The 21,561-nt window shown below is 43.1% G+C and overlaps 1 protein-coding gene and 1 long non-coding RNA gene across 2 annotated transcripts in view; both read right to left on the bottom strand.

Annotated features, from left to right (window-relative positions):
- Window positions 1-21,561, bottom strand: part of LOC307215185 — a 371,333-nt gene that overhangs the window by 239,277 nt on the left and 110,495 nt on the right. The window lies entirely within an intron of this gene.
- On the bottom strand, window positions 11,863-19,176 carry POLR1D (RNA polymerase I and III subunit D). Its single transcript, XM_079974250.1, has 3 exons — window positions 19,015-19,176; window positions 14,786-14,860; window positions 11,863-13,347 (listed from the first exon to the last, which is right to left on the bottom strand). The coding sequence occupies exons 1-3, from the start codon at window positions 19,038-19,040 to the stop codon at window positions 13,062-13,064; spliced, it is 387 nt and encodes a 128-aa protein (XP_079830376.1). The 5' UTR covers window positions 19,041-19,176; the 3' UTR covers window positions 11,863-13,061.

The following is a 21,561-nucleotide window of genomic DNA, read 5'->3' as shown; positions in this document are numbered from 1 at the left end:
CTCAAAGAATTCTGGGCACTGTAGTTTGTTGAGAGTTGCTGGGAATTGTAACTCTGTGAGGAGCAAACTACAGTGCCCAAACTTCTTTGAGGGAAAGAATAATCTTTGAGTGTTTTAAGGGCATAACGTACAGCCTAGGAGTGGGAAGGTATGGACCCAAATAGCCACTCAGACACTATTTAAAATTACCTATTTATTATATTTAACAAAATTTATATGCTGCTTGATTGTAATAAACCTCTTGGCAGTTTACAATGAATATTAAAATTATATATAAAAACCCCAGTTAAAAACAAGTAATTAACAAACATTTAAAATATAATCTAAATTAACAGTAGACTAAATAGAAATTAAAACATGTCAACATCTATGTGTCTGAACAGGGTTGCCTAGACAGAACTGTTTTAAGCAGGTGCCAAAATAGCACAAAAGCGGCACATGCCTGATGTCAATAGACAAGTGTGGAATGAGTATTGTGTCGCACCTGTAACAGTGCTGGTTCTCTTGGCATCACCTGTCTTAATAGGGTTGTTGTGAAGAGAAAAGGTGGAGGTAGACTTATGTACACTGCCCTGAGCTTCTTAAAGGAAGGCAGGTTAAGGATGCAGTAAATGAACTGTTGACCAATCTGCACTATTTCATTTTTCATTTCATATTTAATTTGTATACCGCCTTTCTATTTTACTATACCCAAGGAGGTTTACAAGCTGAAGAAACAAAGAATGTACACCTTATAACAATCTAATCCAATTAAAAAATGTGATAATAAAACATAACTTTAAAATAAGCAACTTATATCATATCAAATACATTAATATTCAACAATCCATTAGAATAGTATAGAATATTAAATATCAGCATATAAAAGTTAAACAGTAATCCACTCTTAACAATTACAATAAGTAATTTCTAATCAATAAAAACAAAGGCAAGTCACAGTGCTTAAAATAATACAATACAAACTGAGAAGCAGAGACTGGAGAGCGAAGTAGGCAGATGGAAAAGGCCTTGCCTGATGCACGGCTGGAAGTCTCTCCCCTCACAGTTCTTCCTCTAAGCACAGCTCCCTTACGAGGACTCCTAGGGCTGGAGGGTGGGACAAGGCATTTAAAGCAGTATCACACCAATTTAAGCAGCCATTCTGGGAACTTTAGTTTGTTAAGGGTGCACTGCTGAGAGTTGTTAAGAAACCCCTGCTCCCTGCACAGAGCGACAATTCTCAGAGTTCACTGGAATGGCAAATTGATTGTTAAACCTCTCAGGAAATTGTAACTCTGTGATGGAAATAGCATAACCTCAACATTTCTCTGATGAAAATAGGGACTTGTTGTTGTGTTGTTGTTGTTGTTGTTGTTGTTGTTGTTGTTGTTAATACCCCCGCCCATCTGAATGGGTTGCTCCAGTCACTCTGGGCAACATATATAAAAACAAAATAAAACATTAAACATTAAAAAAACTTCCCTAAACAGGGCTGCCTTCAGATGTCTTCTAAAGGTTATATCGGATGCAGGTGGCGCTGTGGGTAAAACCTCAGCGCCTAGGACTTGCCGATCACATGGTCGGCGGTTCGAATCCCCGCGGCGGGGTGCGCTCCCATTGCTCAATCCCAGCGCCTGCCAACCTAGCAGTTCAAAAGCACCCCCGGGTGCAAGTAGATAAATAGGGACCGCTTACTAGCGGGAAGGTAAACGGCGTTTCCGTGTGCTGCTCTGGTGCCGGTTCGCCGGAGCAGCTTCGTCAAACTGGCCATGTGACCCGGCCACGTGACCGCTGTCTGTGGACAGCGCTGGCTCCCGGCCTCTAGAGTGAGATGTGCGCACAACCCTAGCGTCTGTTAAGACTGGCCCGTACGGGCAGGGGTACCTTTACCTTTTTAAAGGTTATATCTCCTTGGCTCAGGGGTCACATAATTCCATACCCTCCAACATTTCTCCAATGAAAATAAGGGTGTCCTATCCAAGCCCAGACCGGGGGGGTGTGCATATGAGCCACTTGGCCCGGGCCTCCGATTCCAAAGGGGACCTCGATCAGTATATTTATATACTTACTTATTTATAAGACTTCAGTTGTCCCTAGGGTAAAAAAAGGGGGGCACATTAACAACCTGGCCCGGGCCTCTGCCTGGCTCTGCAAGGCCCTGGTCCTATCACACCTGCCAACATTTATCCATTGAAAATAGGGACATCCTGAGGAAAAGTGGGACATTCTGGGATCAAATCAGAAACTGGGACGACTTCTGTAAATCTGGGACTGTCCCTGGAAAATAGGGACACTTGGGCTGTATCTAGACACATCAAAAAAGCATTTCAGGGAAACGCTTCATAAACCTTTTATGTAGTGGGAAATCACGTTGGCGAAAGACGGGACTCCACAGCACCATCTGGTGTTGCAGTGTTATAACGCATATTGAACGCTTTTTCTTTACTAATGTAGCTGAGTTCTTGGAGGGTCTGGAATAGGAATCTCCTAACAAATCTCAGCAATGCACCCTTAGCGAACTACAGTTCCCAGGATTCTTTGGGGGGGGACTATGACTATTTAAAATGGTATTTATACTGTATAGTATAGGTGGACCCTCAGTGAATAGTAAAATAAAATATGTGTACAGTGCCTGGGTCTGATTTTGTACTGAGATTTGAGTTCACTTTTTATTCCAGTGATGAATTGCATCCTAGATGAATAAAACCCCTGATAATAGATCTGTAATTGGTGAATAAATGTCTGGCATAAACTGGCAAATCTTATTCTTGAGGCCACCTTCGCCTCAAAGTAGCACTTTGTTGGCAGTAGGGATAAACACGAAAAATGACGACCTTCAACCATAATCTGTTTTTTGCTACTCAGGCCGAAGAGGGTTGAGGAAAGAATGATCATTTCCCCCCTAAATGTCACAAGGAATTGCACAAAAACTGCCTCCTCCCTACATAACTCACAATTCCAATGGCCAGAAGATGTCCTTTCCCCATTGAATGCTATATAGTTCAAGGAGGCAGAAAAATACCCTAAAGAAGGTTTTTGTATGGGCACTTTAGCTTCCCATCCCATTTGCCTTTTGGTCTTTAAAATACAGGTCAAATCAATGAATTTAATGAAGGCCATTTAGCACAATAGCTTTGCCTTGCATTTTGACCCAGATAAAGGAGAGTCAGTCTAGGTCAAAAAGCTTTAGCAAAACTTTAAGTGGTTAGTACACAAATGTGACAGAATGTTTAGAATCTCAGAGTCTTGGAAGTGCCATTGACAAGCAGTTAAAAGTATTTGAAATGGCTGCATGAATGAACTTTGATAAGGTAGAGCCATTGTCTTCCATTGTCCCTTCCTCTTCATACTAAAACACCCCCCAGAAAAGAACAAGAGTCGATGAATGTATAATGCAGTCTCACTTTTAATGGAGTTCTTTGGACTTTTTCCTGTGGGCTGTTCACTCTATTTAAATGCCTCGCCACACATTAAAATCTTCCTCAGTTGACTGTGACTGTCAAGACTACAAACCCCTTTGATTATGCTTAGGAAACTATGGAGGGTTTATAGAAATCAAGATTTAAATTAGGGATCCTCTGCCTTTCTCACAAAATGACCAAAAAGAAAATGAAAAATTCCACTGGTGCCAAGTTGCTTAGATACCACAATGTTAGGCAGTGTTTGACAAAACAAAATTTGATGAGGAGCCCGGGTGCAGATTCATATTTAATGCTCAAATAATAGCTTTCTGCACTTTGGCAACCTCACAAGTTTCCTGCAACGTAGTCAATATCCGTTTCAGCTCAAATAAACGTGTCTCAAGCTTAAGGTAGAAAAATGGAAGAACTTCAGAGATGCTCCGTCCTAATGAAAAGTCCTGTTCGCTTTAGAGGGAGAGGGAAAACTTCAGCTGCATGATCTGCAGTCTAATAAGGCTTGTGTGAAGTGGGCAAGAAATGTCATTTAAAAAAGAAAAACCATAACTTTGACAGGTCAAAGATTAGGTTGATCTTTTATTTCGGTCTTGGAAGCCCTATTCCAAAGCAGCACATGTTGATTTCACATACGTTCTAATGCTAAGGTCTAGGGAATGACCACCCCTTTTTTTCTCTTAGAGGCTTTTACCCCCAGTAATTCTCTATAGCTAGATTTTTATTGTATTTTACCCTTTTGTCTAGTTTTTGTGTTTGAAAATTCACTCCCCCCCCCCCACTTCATTCATTGACCGGCAACTTTCTGTCACCCATCTTTGACTTTTCTCCTTACATCTGCATTAAAGGCTGTCATTTACTTCTACTTCTCTCCCCCCCCCCTCACCCCACAATCCCCTCTCCATATTTGACAGCCAAAAGCCCTCGTCTGCTTTTATAAGCTTTTTGTTCGCATTATGACATAACCTGTGCGAAGTGGCAACAGCTCCCCGATCCCCGCGTGTAAAATTTGCAACATTTTTCGAGACGGGTCAGTGCCCATTTTGGGGACGCTTTTCTTTATTTGAGGACCGTGTTAAAACTTTTTGCAGATGTGAGCCATTCAGGAGCAGTCTGTGGCTGCACGCAGAGATGGGAAAAGAAGAAAAGGCTTTCCTATTTTGCGATTGCCATAGTAACTCAAACATTGCCAGTGTGTTGTGGGGGGGGGAGTGTTTTTTTGTTTTGTTTTTGTTGGAAGTTTCTTCTTCTCTTTTTTTGGCTTTCTAGGCCAGAGCCAGTGAATTTTGATTTCCTGTGCAATCAAGCCATCTACTGGAGATCATGGCTTGCAGGACACAAGGTTACCACGAGCACAGTGTGCTTGTTAAGTCTGAAATTAAAGCATTTCGGTTTAAAATAATACCCATTTGTATCCATTTTGTTCAGCATAACAACAGCTGCTCTCCCCGGGATGACAGGCTTGCCTTTTAAACCAAAGCCTCATATGACATTTATGAATGAGGCAGACCCTATTCATTTTCACTTTTGAATTCATAGTCATTATTTTGCGTTGTTTGCTGCTATTTCTCCGTCTTCTCTCGCCGCCCTGCTTTAGGCACCATGCACGATATCTAGCTTTGTGTGTATAGTTAGCTACACACTTTAGGGATGGAAATAGCTTTATTTGGGAAATCAAGTAATTTACATTGAAAGAAAGAAAGAAAGAAAGAAAGAAAGAAAGAAAGAAAGAAAGAAATGCATACCCTCTAACATTTCTCTGATAAAACTAAGGACATCTTATTCCATCATCATCATCATCATCGTCATTTTACTATTTATACCCCGTCTGTCTAAATCGGTTGCCCCAGCCACCCTGGGCAGCTTCCAACATATATAAAAACATAATAAAACACTGAACATTAAAAAAACTTCCCTATACAGGATTGCCTTCAGACGGCTGATTCATCAAATAACTCCATACCCTCCCACATTTCTCTGATGAAAATAGGGACGTCCTAAGGAAAAACAGGACAATCCGGGATCAAATCATAAACCAGGATGGCTTCTGTAAATCTGAGACTGTCCCTGTGCTAGATAGGCACATAATAGGACAGGGATCAGCAAACGTTTTCAGCAGGGGGCCGGTCCACTGTCCCTCAGACCTTGTGGGGGGACAGACTATATTTGGGGGGGCAGGAATGAACGAATTCCTATGCTGCACAAATAACCCAGAGATGCATTTTAAATAAAAGCATATATTCTACTCATGTAAAAACACCAGGAGGGCCCCACAAATAACCCAGAGATGCATTTTAAATAAAAGCATACATTCTACTCATGTAAAAATACGCTGATTCCCGAACCATCCGCAGGCTGGATTGAGAAGGCGATTGGGCCGCATCTGGCCCCCGGGCCTTAGTTTGCCTACCCATGTGATAGGAGCTGAGGTTCACAGCGTTTTCCTCTAAAGTTGCTAGAGAGAACTCTGTGAGAGAGGGAGGGTGAGGGGAAAGCCCCATTTCACAAGCAGAAGTCATGCCATAGGGTTTCCATTGATGGTGGATGTTAGGTGAATCCCTATCATAGGGTGGGAGTAGCTCCGTTTTATTCAGAGTTAGACCCAGAGAAATTATTGAACCCAAATAAGTTAGGTCCATTAATTTCAATAGGTCTACTTTGAGTATATTTGTTTGCATATCACCCATAAATTATAACATGCAAATATTATGCTAATCAGTGCTCTCTATTGTCCTCATTTGAGGTATGCCTTTCACCTGTTTTGGTGAGAACACCCTCATGTGTATACAGCCCACTGTTGTGAGAGAGGATCTTCAGATCAGAACATTTGCAATGTATCTTCCATAAATGAGGAGGCTACTGGATGAGGGTCTAAGTGCTGTTATTTGTAAAATAACCCTCCTGTCCACACAAACAAAGAACTGGAAATCATTTCTCCAACCCTCTACACTGGACTAGCTTGGGACATTCACAGGTCACTCTATTTGACCATAGAACTGTGAACTCCAGCCAAACATGGCGACTCTCCTGGCCACAAACCAGAAAGAAGTTTGCTTATGCATGTTCCACTGGAACAAATGGGAAATATGAGAGCATTGAAGGGAGTGGACATTTTATTCAATGAGACTGAAAGTTTAGGGAATCCTTGTTTATTTTTTATGCTATTTCGGTTCTAGCGTGTTACTGGTGTTGTTAGTATTATAATTATTATCATCTGTTGTTGGCATCCATCTATCTTGGGCAGGGGTCAGCAAACCTTTTCAGCAGGGAGCCAGTCCACTGCCCCTCAGACCTTGTGGGAGCCCGGACTATATTTTGGAAAGAAAAAAAAATGAACGAATTCCTATGCCCCATAAATAACCCGGAGATGCATTTTAAATAAAAGCACACATTCTACTCATGTAAAAACACCAGGCAGGCCCCACAAATAACCCAGAGATGCATTTTAAATAAAAGGACACATTCTACTCATGTAAAAACATGCTGATTCCCGGACCATCCGCAGGCCCCATTTAGAAGGCAATTGGGCCGGATCCGGCCCCAGGCTTTAGTTTGCCTGCCCATGATCTTGGGAGACAATAGACGAGTGTGCTTTTGGGGGTGAAGTCAAACTATTGGAAGGGTACAGTGGGAGATACGTGTTTTGTTGCAGTTAACTGGGGCAGTTAAAGGCACTCTGATGTGCAGATCTGGGGCAGATGAAGGTGTTCGGTTGCACTGCTGCAGATCATCATCTAACTGGGCCCATTTTACACATTAGAGATACCTGGCAGGGGCGGGGCAGGCAGACAAACACAGATGACAGACAAGCACAGCCATCCTTTTATCCTATTGACAGGTGATCAAGCTGAGCCATCTTCCTTGTTAAAGGTAAAGGGGCCCCTGACCACTAGGTCCAGTCGTGGCCGACTCTGGGGTTGCGGCACTCATCTCACTTTATTGGCCAAGGGAGCCGGTGTACAGCTTCCGGGTCATGTGGCCAGCATGACTAAGCCGCTTCTGGCGAACCAGAGCAGCGCACAGAAACACCGTTTACCTTCCTGCCAGAGTGGTACCTATTTATCTACTTGCACTTTGACATGCTTTCGAACTGCTAGGTTGGCAGGAGCAGGGACCGAGCAACGGGAGCTCACCCCATCACAGGGATTCGAACCGCCGACCTTCTGATCGGCAAGCCCACCATTTTGACCTTAAGCAAAGCGCTTGAAAGTCTGTACCACCGTCCAGGAGTAACACTGGACAAAGCTCAGCAAATGAAGTTTCCAACCATCACTATTGGTAGTGGCGGCAAGCGTGGGGTCGAATAGCTGGCTTGAAAAATAGCTGTGCTTCTTTTCATATCTGTGAGGGTGGGGGGTTCTGGTAGCTTGCAATAGATATTAAAGAGTTAAAAAATGGCTTGCAGGGGGAAACGGAATAATCTTCATTCCCCCCCACCCCAAACTCAGTTCTGTGTTTAAGCTTGATTGTATTGACACCTGCACTGTGAGGAGGAGAGTGGGATGGTCTTCCTTTGTCACTTATAATAGCTCATCATTATTGTCCTAACATGCTTTTAAAAAGAAAAGAACGGGGGTGGGGGTGGGGGTAGGGAAACCCACCAAACCCTAATCTTCCCCTTGGTGCCAGTGACGGTTACAATGGCGAGATAGTTTGTTTCCTTCCTCCCCCCCCCAACCCCCTTGCCTTCTTCTGTTATTCTCTCCCTTAACCTCCTATTGTCCGTGTAGTCAGAATACTCTGGCACAGGGCGGCTAGTTTGGGGGTGGGGGCACTTTCTTCTACTGTACTGCCCTGTCCTTGATTGCATAAATCTTTCAGATTCAACTGTTCTGAAGATTTACATTTTTAATGGCTCATTTATGTAATCCCATAAATAAAAGCAGGAAAAGCATCCCGCACACAAATGAGCGAAATGGGGGGCCTGCAAGGAAGGGGTGAAGGGGGTGCGGGGGGTGGGTGGAAGCCGCTGGCGCAGGTCACCCGGGGTCTCAGCTGCGGAGGCCTTGATTGGTATCAACCCTCCGTAGCCACTGTGGCAATGGACTTAAGACCACCCAGTCAGGCCCCAAACCGTGTATTACCAAGGAATTGGAGGAGGATGGTTCTATAGTTCAGGCTCTCCTATTTAGAGTTCTGCGGCGAAGTCTCGTTTACCTTATTGCTTGGACAGCTGCATGTCTGCAAAAAAGAAAAAAAAGAAAAAGGGGGAAAAAGTTGCCATGATTAGCTTGCCTCTCTGCTAGCAAGCAGCTGATGTTGTCAGGGTTTCGCTGACAGCTACCCGCCCCCCCTTCCTTAAGCAATGTCTTCCTCGGACCGATATATTCCCTTTTAAAGAGTCTGTGAATTCAACCACCTGCCTGAAGATTCTATTTGACATCCCAGGCAGGAAATAAAAAGGAACTATATTTCTATGACCTCCATTCTACCGACACCTCCGCCCTGCTTTTTTCCTTTTAAAGACAAATCCCAGGAAGATAAATACATGAGATCTATTTATAAGTTGGTGGGGGGGGGGGGGGTGGAGAGAAACCTGCAAATGGCAACTTGATGGAGATATTTTACCTTTAATAGCCTCTTCCATTTACAGCGCAGCTGTGTTTCTGCTTCATACAAAAGCCATTTAGTCCTGCGTGTTCACTTTTGTGAATTCGAACACTGCTTAGCTGGCATCTCCAAACACGCCAAAGTTGCTGAGGACAACAGTGATCAGCGAGTTGCTGTGACTGATATGTGCTGGTGGAACCATACTGAACCCATTTTGGAATGCATCAATCGTGGATTAGACCAGCGACCTCCTGGATATATAAGGGATAACATGGTCTCTCAAGTAACCTGGTTCTGAGCTCTACAGGGCATTATTATGTCAGTGCCAACATATTGAACTTGCCCAGGTAGCAGATTGGCAGCCAGTGCAAATCTCATCCGTAAGGTCTCACATGTTGGTGGTAATTTGGCCCCATAAGCAGTTTAGCCACTGTTTTGCATCAACTGCAGCCTTCTGGTATGGTGCTTTATATGTTACTGTATGCACTGTTGTATATTGTTTTATAAAGTATATTGTATTGTATATATTGTTGAACACCACAGTTTTATATTGTAGTATTTGGTGGTATACCAATTCATTAATTTCACATTCATTGCTTTGCTCACTTTTGCCCCTCCCACCACTTGCCAAGAAGGGAACATGGCCCTCATGTTGATAAAGGTTTTCCTGCTCTGTCTTTAAAGTCTAGCTCCATTTGTCTGGGTGCTTGCCTGATCTCTCATGCTCATCTTATGTATTAGTAATTATACTTTGTTTCGTGTATATACATATCCTGCTTGCATATTCATTATTTTTTACAAATAGTTATTATGAACACCATAGGGCTTCAGAATTTAGTCTTGTAAATGGGAAATGGCCTGCAAATAGCTGGTCCTGGAAATTCCTACCAACTCAGGGAAAAGGGAAAAACACAAAGCAACATGCTGAATCAAACACATTCTCCTACAGTACAGCTTGTGTTCGAAAGCAGGTAATCCACATGCTTCAGAATTAGCTTGATAAAAGCAACTAGTTAAAATAGATTAAGCCGGCCTTAAACTACAGAGTATCTGTTATACTGGGACAGCAAGCAAACTGCATATGCAATGCATTGCGAGCCAGAGGCTCTCATTCCTAGGGTAACCTATTAAATATTTTTGGAAAGCTTTGATTGACCCAGTGATCTGGCCCAGGACCCCCACAAATGCGTGGAGTTCTGTCATCTGCAAGCGGTTTCTCCCTATGCTTTAATGGGATATGGAACTGCACTAACAGACAAAGACATACACAAAGCCTGCACAAACCTATATGGAGGGTTTTCCCATTTTAATACAAGGAACTCTGGATACAGGCACTCAGCCTTTCCAGATACCAGTTGCTGCAGACCACAGGAGACATACTCAGATCCTGCTCGCAGGTTTCTCACAGGCATCAGGTTGGCCACTGTGAGAATAGGATGTTGGACTAGAGGGGCGATTGGCCTGATCCAGCGGTATCTTACGTTCTTAACACCTAAAACGAATGCAGTGCTGATTCCTACCTTCATATTTCCAGATCATCTTCACCTTGTGAAAGAGGTTGTTTTTTCTTGCCTGTTCTTTTATATTTTCATTTTAACATTAGTGCTGAAAGATTTGACCTCAAGACCCTATTGTCTCTCCAACACTATTAAAAATTATTCTCACTTTTTTGTGCCTCCCCTGAGATAAATCTGAGCTTTCCTTTCATAACATCTTCCCACACTCTCCGTTCAACATCCAAGGTCCTGCTTTGGGTCTCCTTGACCAAGATCAGCAGGAGAAAAAGGAACAGGATATTATTGGCTGTCAAGTGGATGCTGTGTAGTAATGATATGCTGCTATGTGTCTTCTGGCACCTGCTGAAGACCTGGCTCTTTAAGAGAGAAGGCTGGACCAATAAACCATTCCTAATGCAGTCAATTACTGTAGTGGTGGTGTTGTTCTAAAACAACCACTACATTTTCTATCTCTTCTTGGTTAACACTTTTGAGTTCCCCTACTGCAAGGGTAGCCAACCTAGAATCATAGAATTGTAGAGTTGGAAGGGACTCCAGGGGTGATCTATAGTCCAACCTCCTGCAATGAAACCTTCCAGTTGTTGTTGGACTACAACTCCCACTATTCCAGATGGTTGAGGCTGACGGGAGCTGTAATCCACATCTAAAATGCCACAGGTTAGCCTGCTCTAGTGGATGAAATGCAGGATAGAATGATTAAAAACAAGTAAATACCCATGTCAGCATGCTGGCTTCCCTCTTCCTTCCCCATTCATTTTTCCTTCTGTGTTGAGCCTTATTAGACCCTAACCAAGGGACTGCCTTGTTTTTAAATATATGTACAGAGCTTTATTACCGATTATAATTTTAAGATACTAGTAACAGGAATGATTTATTTCTGCCCATATAAAATAAAAACATTGACTAACTCGGTTAACAAGATTGCTAGCTTGTTGTTTATTTGTTGCCATCATCAATTAATTGGGGCCTGTTTACAAGAGGATTAGACAAATTCATAGAAGGGAAGGCTATCAGAGACTCCCAGCCAGAATGGTTAGTACTGTTGCTGGGATTCACAGGTGGGAAGAATGCTGTGTTCTCTAGTCCTGTTTGGGGCTTCCCATCAGCATCTGGTCACTGTGAGAGCAGAATGCTAGACTAGAGGTGTCACTGGACTGAGCCAGCAGGCTTGTTTTATGCTATTAAGTGCTTTTGAGTACATTAAGGACTAAGACTGTACTAAAAAAAACTATTTTAAAGTTAACATTTCAAAGCTTAAGACCAAGAAACAAATTCTAGGATGACCGTTTGCAGTACGCTTAATAAACCGAATATGTGTTTTGTTTATCTTTGGCAACAGAATGTGTATTAATTCCCAAAGACTTATGAATCTGTTAATATATAAAGGAAATGTACACAATGCATTTTAGTAACACAGTTCAAGTTTAATGTTAACTCAGGAAAACTACCCAAGGTTGAAAACAGCTTAACCATACAAACAACTTTGCCTAAGGATTTAAATGTTAATGTTTCCATACAATAGAGAAATGACAAGGATCAATTATCTGCAGGTAAGGAAACACTGAGAACTTGACCAATACAACTGTAACTAGACAGCAGTCAGACTTTAGGTGGCAATTGTCTGTATTGTTTTGCAAAAGCATTCAGCAATTTGTGATGAAAAATGTATCCCTCAAGACTTTTCATTCCATTGCCATTCAAGAGATGTCCCAATGCGATTGAATTCATTATTGATCCTTCACAAATCATCATTTACACCAAAGGATGCAAAACAATGAAAGCCAATTTCAGATACAGCCCACAGCTGTGATTTCACAGGTTCCAAGTGTACACACAACTCTAGGTCAAAAAAGGGTGCCAGCATTCACTTCAGCATTGGGAAATATTATGTGCACACAAACAGATAACATGTCTGATGCCTTCTCCCCATGTTTGAAGTGAATGAGGATCTATTGTTCATGCAGAGTTCCATGTGGGCACTGGAGTTCCCACATGGACACAAGAGTCACTCAGTCTGGGTAGTTTGTTTACCAATATACATTTAGCCTAACCTGCATTTATTTATCTGTAATATCCAGATGCCACATCAGTCATTTTCAGGTTACAAGCACAGTAAACTTATTCGAATTCATCTATGTGCAGGCCAAGAAGCATATCACATTTTCTGTACCTGTAGTATCTTTGTTTTGTTTTTTGCTTTTTCAAACTAAGATTTAGTAGCTTCCGTAAAGGAATAGGGAAGCAAAATAACTTACCATGTACCGAATACACCTCCGTGTATATTTGTCTAAATAAATTGTTTCCAAACGGTTTGTGCAAAGCACTAAACATGTTACAACTATACAAAGTAACAACTTTAATTGGTTGAAGACTGGAGGGCAGGGGGAGAAACAGAAGGAACACACTGACAACTTTAAAGAATACAAGAACTCCTCAAAGAAAGTTCATGAGAAGCGGGATTTGCTTGTCTCTAAAAAGCTGTTGTCAACATGGACATCTGTACTGAACAATGCCCTCTATTACAAAATAGTTAAACACTCTCACCCACCCACCCAAACAGTTCAGTGTTTAATTTCATTCTTGGAATGGCATGGGTTCCTCCTCATTTGCTTGATCGCTGTTCATGCTTGTCCTTTGAGTGCTGGTTCCTGTTCCGGTGGTGTCTAGGAGGAGAAGAGCTTACCCTTCTTCTGGACCGAAAGCTAGGTTTGTATGGGTGGGATCTGTGTCTCTTTGGCTTGCTTTCCTCCCTGCTCTGGTTTGGTTCAGATTCCTTATCGTCTTCTTGATGGTTTTGTCCCTGCTCTTGCTCCTTCGGGGAGTGCAATGTGTTCTTAATAGTATTAATCAGAAACCTTTTATTTGTGCTGGCAAGAGGGCACTTCATCCTGTATTAGAAAGCAACAAAATAAATATCTCACACAAGAGACACAGATGCTGCGAATATCCAAATCAAGTAGCTCAACTATGCACGCTTTTGGCTTTCCTTGCATGCCACCTAGTGTAAACTTGGAGTACAGAAAGAAACAATCAAGATGTTTGCCTTTTAACACTGGCTTCAAAGCAACAGCCAGATTCTATACAGAGGAGATATATATTAAGATAACATGGTAATATTTTATGACACATATTTCACAGCCACACACCTGAGAAAAACATCACATGAGCTACAAATTGTATTCTACTGTTGTCTTCCACAGCCCCAAGACAGTTTAAAATGCTAAAGAGTTGAGAGTATTGGTGGTGCCTTGTTGGCATTTGCCATTCCTCCTCTTTGGTAAATGGCTACATGAATACTCCTTTTGCTTGAGTGCTCTGGAGATGGTAGAAAGTCCACTCTTTAAAAAAAAAAAAAAGTGTGCCAGTGGTAGCACACATTATTTGCATGCAAATGGTTTGTCACTGCCCATCAAAGCAAGTTAATAAGAAATGCAGTTCAAGAATGCTTTGAACTTGGGACCTTGATAAAGAACAGGCTTTAAAGCAGTAGGGTTCATTGAAACAATTATTTCAATATGGTAAAATTAAGAAACCCTGCATATTCTACATTTCTAAGCAGTTTCTAGAAGTCCAATTTATGCTGCTCATCAAATCACACTGTTGCTGTTAGGGATCTCTTACAACTTTATTTTAATTTTTTAAAAAGAGCCAGCTCACCTTGAACCTTTGGACATAGCCATCTTTCTCTTCCCCTGCCTCAAGGCCTGTTATTTATCTTAGAGAAAGGGAACGAGATGGAAGAGGTTCTAGAAGAGCTTGCTTCCACATTGGGTTTGGGATAATCCATAGAGAGGAAACAAGCTCTGCTGGTTTCTTGAGGCATCTCAAAGGATAAGGAAAATGGTTAAAAAAAAAAAAAAAGAGTGGTGGCAGAGTTGGACACCTCTTGAAGCAACTAATGGAATGCTTATGCACTGGGGTGTTCTACTACTTTCAACAGCACAGAAACACAGGAGTATTTTGCCAGGAAAGTGCAAAAATGTTTGCCTAGCATGATCCATGGTCCCTGACTATAACAGACTATGTTTGCTTTCAGAAAAATGAACGTTTGCTCTAACAGGAATTATGTAGACTTAATTCTCAATAATTTCAATGGAATTTATTGCATGAGCACTTAACATAAAAGAGCAAAAGATTATCATCCAATTCAGTTACGGAAGATTAACAGTGCTGTCTATGCATGTTCAATATAACATATTTCCCACCGTGTCCAGTGGGGCTTACTCTCTAATAAACATATTTACGATTGCAGCCACAGTGTCTGTTTCCCCCCCAAAAATTGTATTTTAGAAAAACACCAATATTGGTTTAGCTTCAATAACTTACCAGCCCATGGCTCCCATAGTTTCTGCTCTGGTTTTCCCACGCTTGGCCTCAGTTAGAAGTTCTTCCACTGCCTTCCTAAACATTTAAGGAGATTAAAAATAATAATTAAATTTGATCAATTTTTTCAGTATTGGCAGATCTATTTTTTGCAGTTGTTGATGGAAAAAGAAAGCTAGTGCAAACTACTGACCCACTGCAAGCTCATTAAAGCTACTGTTCTAGAATCAAAACAAACTGAAACTGTAAAGTAAGCATTTAAAGGGTGTTTATCCTCATTCAATTACCCATTTCTCTCTTTAACAGCTTAAATTGCACAAGTCACCATACAGACCTGCAAGATACAACCATTTCTTTTCAAACAGCAGTTTATCCAGAGGAAAGACCCAAACTGGGATGGAAAGAATCAGCACCAATGGGGGATGGAAGCAATCTCACTCCATTTATTTATTTATTTATAACTATTTATTCCCTAAATGGAAATGCTTTAAAGAAAGGGAACGTGCAAAAAGTGTTCAGTGCAACAAATAGATGGAAGTAAATAAGTCTACGATGGTACCTCGGGTTACATATGCTTCAGGTTAGAGACTCCACTAACCCAGAAATAGTGCTTCAGGTTAAGAACTTTGCTTCAGGATGAGAACAGAAATTGTGCTCCAGCGGTGCAGCAGCAGCAGGAGGCCCCATTAGCTAAAGTGGTGCTTCAGGTTAAGAACAGTTTCAAGTTAAGTACGGACCTCCGGAACGAATTAAATACTTAACCCGAGGTACCACTGTATTCAGTTAACATATCAAAGACAGTTTAAAATGGTCAGTTCTGCACCACTGTTTAACAAACATATGCTGTTATCAAGAGGAAATTTGATTTAAATTGGTCTTTACCATTGCCACTTTAAATTGCTTTGATTTAAATCCCTCCATCCTGCTATCCTTCTTTGAAGGCTTCTACCTCTCAGCCCCAATTACTTTCTCCTTTTCCCCTTATCCGGCTTTAGGACTTCTTATGCCATTAGCTTCTGTACCTCCCCAGGAGTTCTTAAGCTCCCTACCTGTTCAAGAATTGCCTCCTGTTCCTAGGCCTTGCATGAGGCTTTTCCAAATCCCAACTGCCAAGATAACTGTCCAAGGTGATAAAGTGAGAGTGGTGCTGTGATTATTCCCCAGGCACTTAACCAAAGTGAATAGGAAAAGATGAGGAATACAGGAGGATGCTACACTTAGAATGGGCCTGCCCCTGCCCCATAGAAGAACTCTGAATCACAACTTAGTATTTTAAGGCCATGAGGCAAGTAATAGGAGAACCTCTGTTGAACTGCTGGCTTGCCTACTAGCTTTGCTTCAAGATGTCCTGAAATGGATGCCAAATCCTTTAGGACTCCCATCTAGCGCATTATCTGTTTCCATGCAGGATCCACCTATTGGTCCCACATGCTTCCTTTAAAGTCTTTCAAAAAGGAATTCCAGAGTGGGTAACAATAAAATATACAGCATAAATGGGGCTTCCCTTGAAGATGGTCCAAAAGCTGTGGCTGATGCAGAATGCCACTGCCTGGATGTTTTGTTGAGCAGTGAGATGGGATCATATTGCATCGATCCTGAAAGAACAGCACTAGCTGCCAGTGAGATACAAGACTCAATTCAAGGCATTGGTACTAATGTACAAAGCACTAAATGGCTGAGGACCAGCCAGCCCAAGTTTTAAGACTGCCTGGGGAGGCTTAGCTGGTGGTACCTTTGAGTGCAATCCACAGGGCTAACATATCATGCAGGGCCTCCTTGGCAGTAGCACCCTAGTGATGAACTCCCTATAGGAAGTCAGTTGTCCCCAACACTGGCATTGTTCAGGAATCAATTGAAAACTTATTTGTTGCAGCATGCCTTCAGAACCTAAGCGAAAATGGTGTTACCTCTTTATGATCTAACATGCTGTTAACTGTTATACCCATTATATTTTGTTGATACTGTATGTGGTGTTAATTGTGATTTTAAGATTGTGTTTAATGCGGCTTTATTATGGATGTTAGCCACCCTGCAAGAGCCAGTTTCAAGATAAATAAATAAATACCAACCTAAAACAAGGCAAATACACTGCATGCTTTTTGGGCTGTAATTGGACCTTAAAGGTAAAGGTAAATGGACCCCTGACCATTAGGTCCAGTCGTGGATGACTCTGGGGTTGCGGCGCTCATCTCACTTTAGTGGCCGAGAGAGCCGGCGTACAGCTTCCGGGTCATGTGGCCAGCATGACTAAGCCACTTCTGGCGAACCAGAACAGCACACAGAATTGGACCTTACACTCCTGGAATGGCCTGGGTGAATAACCAAGGCTTTACCTGATGCCAGAGTTCCTGTACCTCAACAGTCGTGCATGAATGAGAGTCTACACGATCTGATCTAGAAACATCAATTTGCTCAAAGTAACAAAGCCTGCAATGATGCATAAGATTGTACTGGAAAATACCTAAATATTTATTATATTTAAATATATTGACAACATTATTATTATTATTACTACTACATTAATTATTCTATATACTTTCACTACAACTACTACCAAATACTGCTATGCTAATGCTGTGATTCTTAACCCATTTACCTGGGGTAAGGCCCATGGAACTCAATGGAATTTACTTTTCACTGCAGTGGTTTGGGCACTATCAACTTCAGTACTGGACTACTGCAATGCACTCCACATGGGGCTTCCCCCGTGCTCTGTTTGAAAGTGTAGTTAGTGCAAAAGGCAGCAGCACAATTGCTGACAGGAGTAAGAATCTATCAGTGTATTACACCTGTGCTTAAAGATGTACATTGGCTGCCAGTTTGCTGCTGGGCTGAGTTCAAGGTGTTATTACAGTGATACCTCAGGTTAAGTACTTAATTCGTTCCGGAGGTCCGTTCTTAACCTGAAACTGTTCTTAATCTGAAGCACCACTTTAGCTAATGGGGCCTCCTGCTGCTGCAGTGCCGCCGGAGCACGATTTCTGTTCTTATCCTGAAGCAAAGTTCTTAACCTGAAGCACTATTTCTGGGTCAGCAGAGTGTGTAACCTGAAGCGTATGTAACCTGAAGTGTATGTAACCCGAGGTACCACTGTATTTACTTACCCCATACAGAGGCAGTTTTAGGGGAGCCCAACTGGTTCAGTCGCATGGGGTGCGGAGCCTCAGGGATGCTGCAACTATGCTTTAAAATGGAGCATGAGATGTGGGGAAGGAGGCACCAAATTTTGGTGTTGCACAGGGTGCCGGCTGAAATTTGAGATCCAAGCACCGCCACTGCCCCACCATGCACACAGACTCGATCACTTTCACCTGCAGAACTTGCACTTCTAAAAGTCCAAGAAGTGAATGTTCCGCATTTGGCAGTACCTATAAAGTATTTTGGAAAATTCTGCCTATTGATGTTAGGCAGGCAATACCCCTATGCACTTTTAGACACCCGCTGAAAACTGTTCCTTTTTGGCAGTTCTATCCAGACATATGGTTCGGTTACATCTGTTTTTACAGATGTTCTGTTGCTTTTTTAACAGTTTTAAACGTATTTTTATTTTTCATTGTATTTGCTATTAATTATTATTATTATTCTTATACTACACATGCACTCGCCACCCATGAGCTCCTCCGGGAGGGTGGGATATAAACGAAATAAACGAACAAAACAACAATTATTAGGCGTGTACTCAAGTACTCGAGATGCATAGCGATAATTAATAAAAAAGTCACTGCTGTGCGGAAGACTGAAGGGAGGGCAATAAAATGCGAGACCTCCACATTCCAAAGTCTGTCTTGAAGCTTGCTCCGCCATAAATATAAATAAAGGGCCGAAAAAAGCTGCAGCTTTAGACACGCTGACCAACCTGGGAGTAAGCACCGTTGAATTCAGCAGGGCTTACTTCCAAGGAGACAACGTATACAGGATTGCAAGGCCGGCCTGCGAGGGGGAACCATGTTTATTACGTAATAAACGGTATTTTTTAAAGTCGGCCTGCCGAGGTCCCGTCCCCGCCACCGCTCGCTTCTCCCCGTTGGATGTAAGTCAAGGCGCTGGGTCCGCTTCTAGTCAGGCGCCCAGCGACTCACGAAAGCAGCTTCTGCGTAGCGCAACGAGGGGGCCCTTTTCCCCGAGGCCTACCTCGGAGCCTCACCACTGCCCACCTCCGCCTATTCGAGGAGTAACCCTCCGCCTTCTCCCGCCCCCCCCCCCCGGGGCCTCTCCCCACCTGCCAGCCTCACCTCTCCAGCTCCGAATCCTCCGCCATGGCGGCCGGTGGGGTCGGTCGCTCGGTCGTCCGGCCTGGCTGTCTCTCAAGCGCCTCCGTCGCCCGTCATCTCTTCCTGCCCCAGCAGCGGAAACGGAGGCGAGCGCACGCGACAAGTCCAAGCAGCCGCTCGCGATGACCCCCGGGAAGGGGGAGGAGGCTCCTCTTCAAGGCGAAGCGGAAGCGCCGCCCTTCCCCTGTTACCCATTGCCTGCTTTCCCGGGCGGGAGGGGGGAAAGGTTGGCCGTTCACACGTTACGGATCTCGCTCCACATGGCGGGCACCCGCGAAGGTTGCCTTGCATTGGTGTTCGCGCCCTAGGGTGCTGCTCGGGCCGCAGTCCTACGCACGCTCCATGATTCATCCCAGCCCAAAAAACAACAACAACCCAAAAGCTTTGCGCTTCTTTCTTTGATGGTGATGTTGGTTTATTGATTCACGGTGTATGTTCCCCTACACACACACACACACACACTCCCTGTATTGTTTCGGCATGATTAATCACCGTTGTAACACCACCCTGTCATCTGTATGGATAAAGGGTGGGTTATACTTAACTTTTAGTACATGATTTGCAGGTTGCAACCATACACACTGAACTGAGAGTAAGGTGGTGTACACACCCTGTATTTAAAGCACATCACACACACACACACACACACACACACACACACACCAATAATTGTGGAAACCCTCGTTTATCTCCCATGGAGCTACAATTCCCGGCACCCATAACACACCACAGTTCCCAGGATTCTGGGGACGGGGGAGAGCTATTCAATGTATGGTGTCTTTGCAGCCTATGGCCCACTGAACTTGCACGGAAATGACTTCAGAGCAGGCAAGGCATAGGATTGTAGTGTGATAGATCTGTGGCTGTAATGCAGGGTGGCGGCCTTTTTCGGCCCAAGCACCACACCCCTTAATGAGGGCTGCATTCCCATTATTGATGGAGCCAGATGCAACAGATGCACAGCAATGGATGCAGCTCCTATGTTTGCATGGTAAGATACATTCCAGCCACGCAAAAGTTGGAGCTTTCTACTTATGCATACAACTATACAGTGGTACCTTGGGTTACAGATGTTTCAGGTTACAGACTCTGCTAACCCAGAAAAAGTACCTTGGGTTAAGAACTTTGCTTCATGGTGAGAACAGAAATCGCATGGCGGCAGCAGCAGGAGGCCCCATTAGCTAAAGTGGTACCTCAGGTTAAGAACAGACCTCCAGAATGAATTACGGTAAGTTCTTTACCCGAGGTACCACTGTACTATGCACCTCTACAAACCCCCTTCAAGGCAAGTGAGAGGCATGATCACAGCTTAAAATACATATTCTAGCCAAGTCAAAGTACTCAAGGAGTGTGGGGCCTGGAGAGAAACCATATTTGTTCCCTGAAAATGAGGCTCCCTGCCTCTCCTGTAAAAACTTATGCTACAATAAAGCTGTTCAGTGTTTTAAAGGCAGTGATGAGGAGCCTCCAGATGTTGTTGTTGTTGTTGTTTAGTCGTTTAGTCGTGTCCGACTCTTCGTGACCCCATGGACCAGAGAACGCCAGGCACTCCTGTCCTCCACTGCCCCCCGCAGCTTGGTCAGACTCATGCTGGTAACCTCGAAAACACTATCCACCCATCTCCTCCTCTGTCGCCCCCTTCTCCTTGTGCCCTCCATCTTTCCCAACATCAGGGTCTTCTCCAGGGAGTCTTCTCTTCTCATGAGGTGGCCAAAGTACTGGAGCCTCAGCTTCACAATCTGTCCTTCCAGTGAGCACTCAGGGCTGATTTCCTTCAGAATGGAGAGGTTTGATCTTCTTGCAGTCCATGGGACTCTCAAGAGTCTCCTCCAGCACCATAATTCAAAAGCATCAATTCTTCGGCGATCAGCCTTCTTTATGGTCCAGCTCTCACTTCCATACATGTTACTGGAATCTAACTCCCAACAGCCCCAGCCAGCAAGGCAAATGAAGATGATGGGAGCACATTTTGGAGGACCAGAAATTCCACATTCTTGCTTGAAAGTGGCTCAGAACACTTGGGTTTATGTAATCCAAGAAGATATTCGTGGAAGCAAGTCCCTTTGACATCAATGTAGTCTGCTTCTTGGATAAGCATGGCTGAGAATGGGTTGTAACTGAATTTTCCTTGTAACTGAGTCACACCCTGTAATGTGAAAAAGCCAGTTATAGGGTTCCATTTTGAGAGCCTAAAAAAAAAAACCCACTACAAAACACATAAACAACATAATCCTGCACAGGTTTACTCAGAAGCAGCCCACATTATCTTCAGTGGGTAAATTTGTTTTGGACTGCAGTCTGAAACAATTGGTACTATTTTTGTTGTTGCTGTCTTGGGAGATGATGGAAGAGTGAACCTATGGAGGTAAATTAAACCTGTTGGAGAGAATTTATTTAGTAAGTCTGGTACTAAATAACACAGCTAATAAAGTTGCTTATTTGATTTGTAAACCACGCTTTAAATATATAGCTGATTAAGCTAATAAAAATGATATTTGGTTCATACAA

This window comes from Podarcis cretensis (genome assembly GCF_951804945.1).
Source record: "Podarcis cretensis genome assembly, chromosome: 4".
Lineage (NCBI taxonomy): Eukaryota > Metazoa > Chordata > Lepidosauria > Squamata > Lacertidae > Podarcis > Podarcis cretensis.
Note: the sequence above shows the minus strand (reverse complement) of the source record. Positions and strands in the feature narration are given on the sequence as shown.

What these genes read in the sequence shown, in the direction of transcription:
- POLR1D (XM_079974250.1), bottom strand. Translation starts at nt 19,040, where the DNA reads ATGGCGGAGGATTCGGAGCTGGAGAG. An exon ending in GAGGATTCGGAGCTGGAGAG is followed by an intron (nt 14,861 to 19,014) that starts GTGAGGCTGGCA and finishes TTAAATGTTTAG; the next exon opens with GAAGGCAGTGGAAGAACTTC. An exon ending in ACTATGGGAGCCATGGGCTG is followed by an intron (nt 13,348 to 14,785) that starts GTAAGTTATTGA and finishes TTTCTAATACAG; the next exon opens with GATGAAGTGCCCTCTTGCCA.